At 47.8% G+C, this 14122-nt stretch overlaps 1 protein-coding gene across 1 annotated transcript in view; it reads left to right on the top strand.

Moving 5' to 3' along the window:
• Positions 1 to 424: 424 nt before the first annotated feature.
• LOC141147271 (solute carrier family 15 member 2-like) overlaps positions 425 to 14122 on the top strand; it is a 78281-nt gene continuing 64583 nt past the window's right edge. Inside the window, exons 1-3 of the mRNA XM_073634478.1 lie at positions 425 to 519; positions 935 to 990; positions 10853 to 10940. Coding sequence (XP_073490579.1) covers positions 486 to 519; positions 935 to 990; positions 10853 to 10940 — 178 coding nt within the window. The 5' untranslated portion in view covers positions 425 to 485. The remainder of the gene's footprint in view (positions 520 to 934; positions 991 to 10852; positions 10941 to 14122) is intronic.

Genomic DNA, 14122 nt, shown 5'->3' with positions numbered 1-14122 from the left:
CTCAGTCTGCTGTTTCTTCTTTCACTGTTCAGTCACCGGCCGCTGGAGGGGGAAGACCTGTAATGCCGCGTACACACGATCGGAATTTCGGCCTGCAAAAGACAGAGGAGAGTTTTTCGTCGGAAAATGCGACCGGGTGTACGCTCCATCGGACTTTTACTGGCCGAATTCCAGCCAGCAAAAGACTGAGAGCATGTTCTCAATTTTTTGGTCAGGAAAAGTTCCTATCCGAAATAGCGATTGTCTGGGCAATTCCGATGAGCAAAATCCCTACGCATGTTCGGAAAAATTTGACGCGTGCGCGGAAGCATTGAACTTCGTTTTCTCACCTCGTCGTAGTGTTGTACGTCACCGCGTTCTTGGCAGTCGTAAGTTCAGCGAACTTTTGTGTGACCGTGTGTATGCAAGGCAAGCTTGAGCGGAATCCCGCCGGAAAAGCCGTCATATCTTTTTCCCACGAGAAGTCCGATCGTTGTGTACGCGGCATGAGTGTTACTGGACTGCAGCAGAGAAAATCAGGTCTCCCCATTTTTCCTGCCAGAAAGAGCTGTACTGTGTGGCAGAGTTGAGTTGTCTCTGTGTATTTAGCTGTTTGACTGGAGTTCAGCTTTAAAGCTACCGTACTTTTCCATTTCTGATGTCTGTAGTTCTCCAAAGAATTGGGGGGTGAATTCTGAAGGCTCCGGGGGCTTCCCCATCCTGGGTTCCGCAGGAGGTTTCCCGGCAGTGTTCGGGCCGGTCCCGGCGGGAGGTTTGCACAACAGTCCTCTATAATTAGCAGGTCAGGGAAGTTTGAGTTAATTGCAGAGGAGCCGGGTGGTGAGCTGCACCCAGCAAGGATGGGAGGGAAGGAAGAAAGGCTGGAATAGGAGGACACAGAGACTCCGGGACTTTGGCATCATGTCAGGCCTGAGATATCTTTTCTCCTCCTCAGGTTCCTGGATCGCAAAGTTCTTCAGAAAAGAATCGTCTCCGACCAAGAAAGTGCCGGTAAGTTGTCCTACAGTCCCTTAACCATTACCTTACCGGGTTGGGTGGGCTGTCATCCAGATATCCAAAGTTCTGAGCCGGAGAGGGACATCAGCCCGAGATCATGTAAGATCGGAGATCATGTGTTTCTGTTATTAGGATTTCACAAGAGATTCTGGCAACAAACACGCAGAACGAGTCTTACACTGAGTACAAATACAGCTTAACCCAATACAGGGTGGACTGCTCCGCTATGCCTGCTACTCCAGAGAGTCCTGCTCCGCCAGATCTATTATTATAGAGAGTCCTTCTCCACCACATCTATTACTATAGAGAGTCCTTCTCCACCACATCTATTACTATAGAGAGTCCTTCTCCACCACATCTTTTACTATAGAGAGTCCTTCTCCACCACATCTATTACTATAGAACAGTGGTCATCAACCCTGTCCTCAGGGCCCACTAACAGGCCAGGTTTGCAAGATAACTGAAATAAATCCCAGGTGATATCATTTGCTGCTCAGTGATTGCAGTATTCTAGTCTGCATCTCCCCAAGGTAATGCATAAAATCTGGCCTGTTAGTGGGCCCTGAGGACTGGGTTGATGACCACTGCTATAGAGAGTCCTTCTCCACCACCTGTATTACTATCGAGAGTCTTTCTTCACCACATATTTTACCATAGAGAGTCCTGCTCCACCACATCTATTACTATAGAGAGTCCTTCTCCACCACATCTATTATTATAGAGTCCTGCTGCACCACATCTATTACTATAGAGAGTCCTTCTCCACCACATGTATTACTATAGAGAGTCCTTTTCTACCACATGTACTACTATAGAGAGTCCTGCTCCACCACATCTATTATTATAGAGTCCTGCTCCACCACATGTATTACTATAGAGAGTCCTGCTCCACCACATGTATTACTATAGAGAGTCCTGCTCCACCACATGTATTACTATAGAGAGTCCTGCTCCACCACATGTATTACTATAGAGAGTCCTGCTCCACCACATGTATTACTATAGAGAGTCCTGCTCCACCACATGTATTACTATAGAGAGTCCTGCTCCACCACATGTATTACTATAGAGAGTCTTTCTTCACCACATCTATTACTATAGAGAGTCCTTCTCCACCACATGTATTACTATAGAGAGTCCTTTTCTACCACATGTACTACTATAGAGAGTCCTGCTCCACCACATGTATTACTATAGAGAGTCCTTCTCCACAACATCTATTACTATAGAGAGTCCTGCTCCACCACATATTTTACCATAGAAAGTCCTTCTCCACCACATCTATTATTATAGAGTCCTGCTCCACCACATGTATTACTGTAGAGAGTCCTGCTCCACCACATGTATTACTGTAGAGAGTCCTGCTCCACCACATGTATTACTGTAGAGAGTCCTGCTCCACCACATGTATTACTGTAGAGAGTCCTGCTCCACCACATGTATTACTGTAGAGAGTCCTGCTCCACCACATGTATTACTATGGAGAGTCCTGCTCCACCACATGTATTACTATAGAGAGTCCTGCTCTACCACATGTATTACTATAGGGAGTCATTCTCTACCACATCTAATACTATAGAGAGTCCTGTTCCACCACATCTATTACTATAGAGAGTCTTTCTTCACCACATGTATTACTATAGAGAGTCCTTTTCTACCACATGTACTACTATAGAGAGACCTGCTCCACCACATGTATTACTAGAGTCCTTCTCTACCACATGTATTACTATGGGGAGTTCTGCTCCACCACATGTATTACTATAGAGAGTCCTGCTCCACCACATCTATTACTATAGAGAGTCCTTCTCTACCACATGTATTACTATTATTACACAGGGTTTATATAGCGCCAACAGTTTGCGCAGTGCTTTACAACATCGGGAAGGACAGTACAATTACATTACAATTCAATACAGGAGGGATCAGAGGGCCCTGCTCATTAGAGCTTACAATCTAGAGGGGAGGGTCAAGTGGAACAAAGGGGAGTAGCTGTGGGGGATGATCAGATGTACAAAAAGAAAATTCAGTTGTTAGGTGTGGGTAGGGGAGGCTTCTCTGAAGAGAAGGGTTTTCAGGGATCGTCTAAAAGCTAATAGAGTAGGAGATAGACGAACAGATTGGGGTAAGGAGTTACATAGGCTTGGAGAGGCTCTGGAAAAGTCCTGGAGACGAGCATGGGAGGAGGTGATGAGAGAGCTAGAGAGCAGGAGGTCTTGAGAGGAACGAAGAGAACGATTAGGTTGGGACTAGGTCAGTGATGTAGCTGGCGGCAGAGTTGTGGTTGGCTTTGTAGGTAGTTGTTAGTATTTTGAATTTAATTTGTTGGGTGAGCGGAGAGGAGAGGAGTAGCAGAGACAGAGCGGTTGGTAGGGTGGATGAGTCTGGCAGCAGCATTCATGATGGATTGAAGGGGGGATAGATCATGTAGAGGTAAGCCAATGAGGAGGGAGTTGCAGTAATCGAGGCGAGAGATGACCAGGGAGTTAATTAAGAGCTTTGTTGTGTCATTGGTTAGAAAGGGGTGTATTTTGGAGATGTTGCGGAGGTTGAGGCGGCAAGATTTGGACAGTGATTGGACGTGGGGCTTAAAGGAGAGTTCAGCGTCCAGGACTAATCCTAGGACCTTGGCATGTGGGGATGGGATGATAGTTGTACCATGAATTTTGGCAGAGAGATCAGGGAAAGAGGCACGTGGGGGAAGAAAAATGATAAGTTCGGTTTTGGATAGATTAAGTTTGAGGAAGTGGTGCGAAATCCAGACTGATATATCTGATAGTAAAATAGTGGTATGTGAGGAGACAGAGGGAGTGGGTTGAGGGGTAGAGAAATAGATTTGAGTGTCGTCAGCGTAGAGATGGTATTGGAAGCCATGGGAGGCTATCGGCTGACACAGGGAGGAAGTGTAGATTGAAAATAGGGGAGGTCCAAGAACAGATCCTTGGGGGACCCCAATGGAGAAAGGAAGAGGAGAGGAGGAAGTAGAATTGAAAGTAACGCTAAAGGTTAAATAAGTATGTAGAAAAGCAGCAAAGAGTACAGTCACAGAGACCAAAGGCATGGAGTTTTTTGAGGAGGAGGGGGTGGTCATCCGTATCAAAGGCAGCAGAGAGGTCCAGGAGTAGGAGTACAGAATAGTGTCTCCTAGTTTTGGCCATTAGTAGATCGTTTGTTAGTTTTAGGAGAGCAGTTTCTGTGGAGTGTTGAGGACGAAATCCAGACTGAAGGGGATCAAGAAGGCTATTATCAGCAAGGTCGATGCTCAGTCAGTTGTAGACCAGACGTTTGAGGAGTTTGGATAAAAAGGGGAACAAGGAGATGGGGCATAGGTTGTTAAGATTGGATGGGTCCAGTGAGGGCTTTTTAAGTATGGGTCTGACAAGTGCATGTTTTAAAGAGTTGGGGAAGATTCCAGAAGAGAGGGAGAGATTGAAGATGTGGGTTAGAGAGTATAGAATAGAGCCAGAGGGTGAATGTAGCATTTGCGAGGGAACAGGATCCAGAGGGCTGGTGGTAAGATGGACGTTGGCCAGTAATTTAGCAACCTCTTCTATAGTGGTGGGGTTGAAAGAGGGAAGTAATGATTGTACCTGTGGGCATGAAGTGTAAAGCGTGGAGGGTATCTGAACAGTAGAGATCTCCTCGCGAATTGTATCAATCTTCTGTTTGAAGTGATTGGCGATCTCCTGGGCAGTGAGTGAGTTAATGGGTGGAGGCAGTGGAAGACGAAGTAGAGATTTGAAGGTAGAGAAGAGTTGACGGGGCCTTAATGAAGTTTTTAATGAGAGTGAAGAAAGTGAGGAGGCTGGAATTATATTTTTGGAGGGCAGATTTATACTGGCTGAAATCTTTCTGGGACTTCGTCTTACGCCACAGGCGCTCGAGAGCACGGCTGTGTTTTTTTAGACATCTAGTATCATCTGTTTGCCAAGGTTGAAGGGGACGGGGCCTGATTCTGTGTGTAGGGGGGCAGTGTGTCCAGTCAGGCTTGAAGTGAAGTGTTGTAGACAGATGTGGCTAGGTCGGTGCAGGACAGGGGTGCAATTTTGTCATAGAGGTGGTCAGTCGCAGAGTAGAGAAGAGAAGGGTTGAGATGGCGAAGGTTTCTACGGGTAACCGTTAGTCGTTTGGAGGGAGAGGAGGCAGAGGAGAGGGAGAGAGTGAAATTAATAAGGTGGTGATCAGAGAGAGGGTAAGGATAGTTGGAGAGGTTGCATGGAGTGCATAGGTGGGAAAAGACGAGGTCAAGGGTATTGCCTTCAGAGTGAGTAGGTGCATGTATCCATTGCTTTAGGTCAAAGGAGGAGGTTAGACTCATAGGGCGTACACACGGTCGGACTTTGTTCGGACATTCCGACAACAAAATGCTAGGATTTTTTCCGACGGATGTTGGCTCAAACTTGTTTTGTCTCACACGGTCGCACAAAGTTGTCGGAAAATCCTATCGTTCTAAACGCGGTGACGTAAAACACGTACGTCGGGACTATAAACGGGGCAGTGGCCAATAGTTTTCATCTCTTTATTTATTCTGAGCATGCGTGGCACTTTGTCCGTCGGATTTGTATACACACGATCGGAATTTCCGACAACGGATTTTGTTGTCGGAAAATTTTATCTCCTGCTCTCCAACTTTGCGATGGGAAATGTCCGATGGAGCCCACACACGGTCGGAATTTCCGACAACACGCTCCGATTGGACATTTTCCATCGGAAAATCCGACCGTGTGTACGGGGCATAAGAAGTTTGGAAGTTGCAGGAATGTTAGTATTAGTAGGGATGTTGAAGTCTCCGAGAATGATTGTGGGGATTTCAGAAGAGAGAAAGTAGGGGAGCCAGGCAGAGAAGTCATCAAGAAAGGATGATACCGGACCAGGGGGCCGGTAGATCACAGCTATCTTTAGAGAAACTGGGGAGAAGAGACGAATGCAGTGCTCCTCAAATGAGGAGAGTGAAAGAGAGGGAGGTGTGTGAAGTACTTGAAAGGTGCTATGTGGGGCTAAAAGGATTCCAACACCCCCTCCTTTGCGTCCACTAGTTCTGGAGGAGTGAGTCCAAAGAAGACCACCGTGGGATAGAGCAGCAGAAGACGCAGTGTCGGATTCATGAAGCCAGGTTTCGGTATATAAGGTGGGGGGTGGAGAAGAGGTGTACAGGAGAGTTAGTTTAAGGATAGAATACAAAGCTGTCAGAAGGAAATTGTTCAAGAAAGAAACTGCGCTTAGGTCACGTCTGTGGGGTCAGAAGCCAAAGGTTGCTGCCTCCCTCACACAAAGTTCCTAATAGGGTTCTTTGCAAAGCATAATAAATTATAAAGAGTGGGTATAATGGCGCTACCTCTAAGTCAGAAGGAGTGGTAGACATTGAATTTTAGAAGGGGCAGGAAGGGACTATAGTCTATGGAGCAGGACTATAGGGAGTCCTGCTCCACCACATGTGTTACTACAGAGAGGCCTGCTCCACCAAATCTATTACTATAGGGAGTCCTTCTCCACCACATGTATTACTATAGGGAGTCCTTCTCCACCACATGTATTACTATAGGGAGTCCTGCTCCACCACATGTATTACTATAGAGAGGCCTGCTCCACCATATGTTTTACTCTAGAGAGGCCTGCTCCACCACATGTATTACTATAGGGAGTCCTTCTCCACCACATCTATTACTATAGAGAGTCCTGCTTGTATAATGTATGGTGAACTTTACAGAACCCAGGAGACCCTTCTCCTCTTTTCAATACTACAGCTCTATCCACACAGACAGTTATCTCATCTCTCATCTCCTGCACACTTCCACATGCCAAATGAAAGAGCTATGCAAGATAAAACTTAAAGGATAAGTTCGCCTTTTTTCTTCTAAATCACAGCTCTCCTATGTACCAATATACCATTAATGTACTTCTTTTGCAAAAAAAATCAAAGCTTTCCATTAATTCTGCAGACACTTACTTCACTGTCTTAACCACTTCAGCCCTGGAAGATTTGTCTGCTCAATGACTAGAGCACTTTTTACAATTTGGCACTGCGCTGCTTGAACTGGTAATTGCGCGGTCATGCAATGCTGTACCCAAACGAAATTTGCATCCTTTTTTTCCCACAAATAGAGCTTTCTTTTGATGGTATTTGATTGCCTCTACGATTTTTTTTTTTTTTGCGATATAAACGGAGGAAAAAACGAAAAAAAAAAATCCAATAAACTCAATTTTAGTCATAGATTTAGGCCAAAATGTATTAGAAGTAGAAGTGGTGATTTGGGGGCATTTGTGTTGGCAGGGGGGGGGGGATGGGTGAAAAGGATTTGTGCTATGAGTGGGGATTCAGGGGGTTTGTGCTAGAAAAGGTAATATGGTGGGAAGGGTAAGGAAATTTGTGCTAAGATTGTAATTCTTTTGGGGGGGGGGGTGTAACGACACCCCGCGTATGAAAGGGGTTAAAGTCGTTTAGGACATTCCATACTCAAACACAAAGGCAGCTACCGAACACTCCAATCAGCCGAACAAGAAACCCATATGAATAATTCTCCCCCAAGTACAAGACGAGGCTCTGTATTGAGGTTCAAACACAAAAATATATACCGCAGGATGAAACTACATCTCACCAGAAACCTAATTAACATGAGCTAATTATCTAATCCTTTAGACAGCCTAGGTGACTCAGAGACATGACCTTTAGGACAGACTTCACGTCACCTAGCTCACCGACTATACAATACACATTATCATACATGTCAACACAGAACTTGTACTGTTATACAATTGCAGAGTTAATTAGCACACTGGATGAAAAGACTCTTTAGAAGCTGTGACAAGTCATACTAGACTAATTTACATTATAGCAGACAGATACAGGTGGCTGGAACTGACATCAGCATCTCCTCACAGTATGTGTCCCAACAGTATGAATCAGTCACTATTTGTAATATGGCAAATACAGGGTCCCCAGAGTCTGTGTCTCTTGGGGGGATATGGACCCGAATCTAAAGTAACGCCACCTCAAGGGTCCCCAGGCATACAGTTCACAAAGAGCCCCGTTTACCCAAATGCCAGGGCCCATAATCGGTAGAAGCTAGCATTCAGTCCCCTCCAAAAGCCTCTATCCTGGCTAGGTCTGTCACAGGGGGGATTTGTGCTAGTAGGGATGATTTGGAGTGGGGGGGGGGGGAATTTGTGCTCGGAAGGGAAATTTGAGGAGTAGAGGATTTGTGCTAGGTGGGGGAAGTTTTTGTTTTAAGGGGTTGGGGTGATTTTATGTTGGGAAAATATGGGAGAGCAAAGATTTGAGTTAGGGGGGAGGTTGGGGGGCAAAGATTTGTGCCAGGAGGGGGGATTTTAGAAGGGGGATGGATTTGTACTGGGAGGAAGGGGGATTTATGCTTAGGGGGTAAGCATGTAGATTAGTGCTCGTTTTTTTTTTTTTTTTTTTTTTTTTTGGGGGGGGGTTGTTGACACATAACCATACATCTTGGGGGGCGCAATTCAGTATGTTCACCATGGGCTCTAGATAACCTTGTCCGGGCACTGTGTACAACATACAGACCTGGCAGGGAAAGGGTTAATAACTCACATTTTTATGGCGATGAAGCAGGAGATAGTGAGGACATGAAAATCGCCGGCTCTTCACTTCGACAAGGTAAAGAACTGCGTACAATGATTAATGAAAAACTCACAGCGATTATTAGCGATACACATGATAAAATTCCTGCACACCGGGCATACATGGCTTGATCACTTCTCACCTTCCCAGTTACTGACGCGTTTTCTGGGACTTTGGATCACACATTGCGAACCACGCTAGTTAGGATGTGAGCCTCTGGGGATCCCTTTTCCCTCCCCCTCTCTTTTTCTTTTCTTACTTTGTATCTATTATTTCTTTATCTCTCTTTCTCTCTTTCTCTCTTTCTCTCTTTCTCTCTTTTTTCTCTTTTTTTTTCCTCTTTCTTTCTCTCTTTTTTTCTCTCTTTTTTTCTCTCTTTTTTTCTCTCTTTTTTTCTCTCTTTTTTTCTCTTTCTTTCTCTCTTTCTTCTTGATATACAGATGACTATGCAGCCCTATGACTCCATCCTTTATTACCCACTTCTCCCCCTTGGGATGACATGTTCGGCCCCCCTATTGGCTAATCATACCGGTGACTTTTCTCGTGATTCATTACTGCCTAATGTGTGGATGACACTTCTTGTTACTAGAAGGTATCTTTTTGCATACAGTTATCTGCTCTATTATTGTTTGATAAACCGGAGAGCAGACTCAGCGTTTCAGCGTGGTCTAATTGTTCACAAAATCCATTGAACATGGTTGTATGATGTCAGCCCTCAGATACTTTTTTTTTTTTTTTCAATATAAGTTAAGTAAAAGAAAAAAGAATGTGGTCAGTGGGATGAGGAATTGTGCCCTATCACTGATGTCAGTGGAAGGAATAGTGCCCCATTGTGTGTGTAATTTAGAGGAATAGTGCCCCATTGTTAGTGTAAAGGGGAAGAACAGTGCCCCATCATTGGTGTAAGTGGGAGGAATAGTGCCCGATCATTGGCATCAGTGGGAGGAATAGTGCCCCATCATTGGTGTCAATGGGAGGAATAGTGCCCCATCATTGGTGTCAGTGGGAGGAATAGTGCCCCATGATTGCTGTCAGTGGGAGGAATAGTGCCCCGTCATTGGTGTCAGTGTGAGGAATAGTGCCCCATGATTGGTGTCAGTGGGAGGAATAGTGCCCCGTCATTGGTGTCAGTGTGAGGAATAGTGCCCCATGATTGCTGTCAGTGGGAGGAATAGTGCCCCATCATTGGTGTCAGTGGGAGGAATATTGTCCCATCATTGGTGTCAGTGGGAGGAATAGTGCCCCATCATTGGTGTCAGTGGGAGGAATAGTGCCTCATCATTGGGGTCAGTGGGAGGAATAGTGCCGCATCATTGGTGTCAGTGGTAGGAATAGTGCCCCATGATTGCTGTCAGTGGGAGGAATAGTGCCCCGTCATTGGTGTCAGTGGGAGGAATAGTGCCCTGTCATTGCTGTCAGTGGGAGGAATAGTGCCCCATGATTGCTGCCAGTGGGAGGAATAGTGCCCCGTCATTGGTGTCAGTGGGAGGAATAGTGCCCCGTCATTGGTGTCAGTGGGAGGAATAGTGCCCCGTCATTGGTGTCAGTGGGAGGAATAGTGCCCCGTCATTGGTGTCAGTGGGAGGAATAGTGCCCCATCATTGGTGTCAGTGGGAGGAATAGTGCCCCATCATTGGTGTCAGTGGGAGGAATAGTGCCCCATGATTGCTGTCAGTGGGAGGAATAGTGCCCCATCATTGGTGTCAGTGGGAGGAATAGTGCCCCGTCATTGGTGTCAGTGGGAGGAATAGTGCCCCGTCATTGGTGTCAGTGGGAGGAATAGTGCCCCGTCATTGGTGTCAGTGGGAGGAATAGTGCCCCATCATTGGTGTCAGTGGGAGGAATAGTGTCCCAAGAGTTGGATAAAAGAAGTTGAAAGGCCACATCTGGCCCAAGAGTCGCAGTATGGGGACGGCTGCTGTAGATGGCGCTGCTCCTGTGTCTGGTACTAGAGACACTCCTGGTCCTTTCTATCTTTTACTAATGACAGCTCTGATCTGTTAATATGGAGAGTATTTCTCCATTGTACTTGATGCTCCAGGTAGAACCTTGGCACGATATCCATTACTTCACAATGATATTTTCATTAATTTTCAGCAGAATGGTTTACCCAGTAAAATCTGTATATAATGCAGCCATGTTTTATATTCCATGTAATACACTCTGATATTTACTGATCTATTCCCCATATTTGTACATCACAGATATATTAGGCAATGCCTTCCAGACTGATAACCGCTAACTCTGGTACGTTCTCTCCTGCAGCGAATATGTGGAACCAACTACCCGCTGAGTATTATGTTCATCATCGTCAACGAGTTCTGCGAGAGATTCTCCTACTATGGAATGAAAGGTGAGGGCAGCCGGCTGATAACACCACTCACATCTGATCGCCAATCTTTGCTGTGTAGATGTACAGATGGATGGGCCGGGAAAAGGGGTGGGCAGAAGGGGCGGCTGCCCTGGGTGCAGAGTATATTGAACGGATAGAGAAGTTCCTTCTACTATAAGGTGACAGGAGTAGTGAAAGCAGCATCACTACTTCTGTCAGCCCAGCACTGGGAGCAGCCAGGAAGAGAGGAGGGAGGCGGGAGGAGGTGCGGGCTGTGCTCTCTCTCTTCCTCCTCCTCATAAACTTGCACATAATGAATGGGGGGGGGGGCAATTTGGCATCTTTGCCCTGAACGCGGCCCAAAGTACTGGAGGAATGCCAGCTAAGCCTCCGTTAGCCCTAACCTTGGTATCGCTGTAACCTTTATCGCTCTCATTGGCCATAATAGGGACGGGGAGCAGATTTGAGATAAATAGCCAGCAGGCAATTTTCAATTTGAAACCTCTAGCAGATCAGGAAAATAAATTGAAATCCTTTATTATAATCTGGGGGGGGGGGGGGGGGGGAGAGAATTCCACAAGGCGAAAAGAGAGCCAGGAACCTCAGTGTGGGGGTGCCTCAATACAACGGCTCTACATTTCTAGAGATGGAGTGTCTCATTAAAGTCCAACTATGGGGCACAGCAATAGAATGCCCCTGCAGTGACTCCACCGATCCCCCTCAAAACCCCCCCCCCCCACACACACACACACAGCCGCCATTAGAAAGGATGGGGCTTTGTACAGCTTATTTAACAGAGCCCCTCCCCCCCACCTAACAGGAGACCCCCCACCCCCACCCACCCTAGAGAGGCCAACTCCCCACAACTTTTTTTATCAATAAACCATGGAAAATTCACCAACGTTCACATTTTTTTTACTAAAGTCACATTTTTACTGACATCCTGAAGTGTGACATAAACTCCTATGAGAAAGCGGGAGAATTGATTAATCAGGGTGTAAACATGAAAAATCCCCATAACATGTAATCTGCACGGCTTTATAATTGAAAAGTCTAAACAGCATGACCAATGTCACCATGACCAGGATTATGAAGGACCCGGGGCACTCTGGGGTGGAGCAGAAAAACAAGTCCTGCGGTACGCAGTGTGACAAATTGTGGTCAGGGTCAGGCTGCACCCAACAGTGAAGGGGGAAGATTACATAGAAGATGACTATACACTGAGGAAGGAGAGAGAGAGGGGGGAGGAAAGAAAGTTACAAGAGAGGGGAAGAGAAGGGGGAGAGAGGGGGAAAAGGGAGAAGAGATGGCCCAGAGAGGGGAGAGAAGGGGGAGAGAGGAAGAAGAGAGAGGGCAGAGGAGGGAAAGGGAGAAGAGAGAGGGCAGAGGGGGAAGTTATGGGGGAGAGAAGGGGGAGAGAGGAAGAAGAGAGAGGGCAGAGGAGGGAAAGGGAGGGGGAACAAAGAGGGAGAGAGAGGGGACAGAAGGAGGAGAGAGAGAAGAGAGAGGGAGGAGAGAGAGGGGACAGAAGGAGGAGAGAGAGAAGAGAGAGGGCAGAGGTGGGAGAGAAGGAATAGAGAGGGGGGAGAAGGGAGAAGAGGGGAGGTAGAGGGGGAAGTGATGGGGGAGAGAAGGGGGAGAGAGAGGGGGAGAGAGGAAGAAGAGAGAGGGCAGAGGAGGGAAAGGGAGAAGAGAGAGGGCAGAGGGGGAAGTGAGGGGGAACAAAGGGGGAGAGAGAGAGGGGACAGAAGGAGGAGAGAGAGAAGAGAGAGGGCAGAGGTGGGAGAGAAGGAATAGAGAGGAGGAGAGAAGGGAGAGGGAGAAGAGAGGGGGCAGAGAGAGAGAGGGGGGAAAGGGAGAAGAGAGAGGGCAGAGGGGGAAGTGATGGGGGAGAGAGAGGGGAGAGAAGGGGGAGAGGGGGCAATAGTGAGGGGAAAGGGAGAAGAGATTGAGCAGAGGGGGAAGAGATGGGAAGAGAGAGGGGAGAGAGGGGGGAGAGGGAGAAGAGAGAGGGCAGAGGGGGAAACGGTGAGGAGAAAGGGAGAAGAGAGAGGGGACAGAAGGAGGAGAGAGATAAAAGAGAGGGCAGAGGTGGGAGAGAAGGAATAGAGAGGGGAGAGAAGGAGGAGAGAGGGAGAAGGGAGAAGAGGGGAGGCAGAGGGGGAAGTGAAGGGGGAGAGAAGGGGAGAGAGAGGGGACAGAGGAGGGAGAGAAGGAGGAGAGAGGGGGGAGAGAGGGGAGAGGGAGAAGAGAGAGGACAGAAGGGGGGTAGAGTGGGGAAGGAAGGGGGAGAGGGGAGAGAGGAGAGGGGGATAGAAGGAGGAGAGAGGGAGAAGAGAAAGGGCAGAGGGGGGGAGTGAGGGGGGACAGAAGGAGGAGAGAGGAGAGGGAGGGCAGGGGGAGGAATAGAGAGGGGGAGAGAAGGGAGAGGGAGAAGAGAGGGGGCAGAGAGAGGGGGGGAAGGGAGAAGAGAGAGGGCAGAGGGGGAAGTGATGGGGAGAGAGAGGAGAGAGAAGAGAGAGAGGGGGCAGAGGAGGGAGAGAAGGAGGAGAGGGGGGAGGGAGAAGATAGAGGGCAGAGGGGGAAACGGTGAGGGGAAAGGGGGGAGAGAGAGGGCAGGGGGGGAAATGATGGGGGAGAGAGGGGGGAGAGAGAGGCGAGAGTTCGCTTTTTAGAAGTGGGTTTAAAAACAAGTTTAGATCTAGCCTTAGGCTTCATTTTACAGCTGTGTTTTGGGGTTCCCACTAACACTCCCCCTTAGGCCCCTTTCACATGGGGCTGTCCGTTTTTACTCCCCTGCTTGCTCAGGAGGGGTCGCTCCGTTGATCCCCGCTGAGCCGGCGGATGATAAGTCAGTCTCTGCACTCTATGCAGGGACGGACCTGTCAGATATCCGCTCTCCCCTATGGGGGGATTGGATGATTACGGACCGCCTGTCTGTTTTCATCTGATCCGCTCCGCCAGGTGGATGGAAAATAGGACATCCATCCGTCTGGATTTTGCGGAGCGGATCGGGGCGGATCGGATGTCAGCGGACATGTCGCCGCTGACATCCGACGCTCCATAGAGCTGTATGGAGCGACCGTTCAGATCCGCCTGAAAAAACTGACAGGCGGATCTGAACGGTCCACACATATAAGGTGCAAAGGCAGCGGAGGGGGGAGCAGGTATGTCACGGCCATGATGCTTTGCATCCCAGTGCA

The sequence above is a fragment of the Aquarana catesbeiana genome, linkage group LG06 (genome assembly GCF_042186555.1).
Source record: "Aquarana catesbeiana isolate 2022-GZ linkage group LG06, ASM4218655v1, whole genome shotgun sequence".
Lineage (NCBI taxonomy): Eukaryota > Metazoa > Chordata > Amphibia > Anura > Ranidae > Aquarana > Aquarana catesbeiana.
Note: the sequence above shows the minus strand (reverse complement) of the source record. Positions and strands in the feature narration are given on the sequence as shown.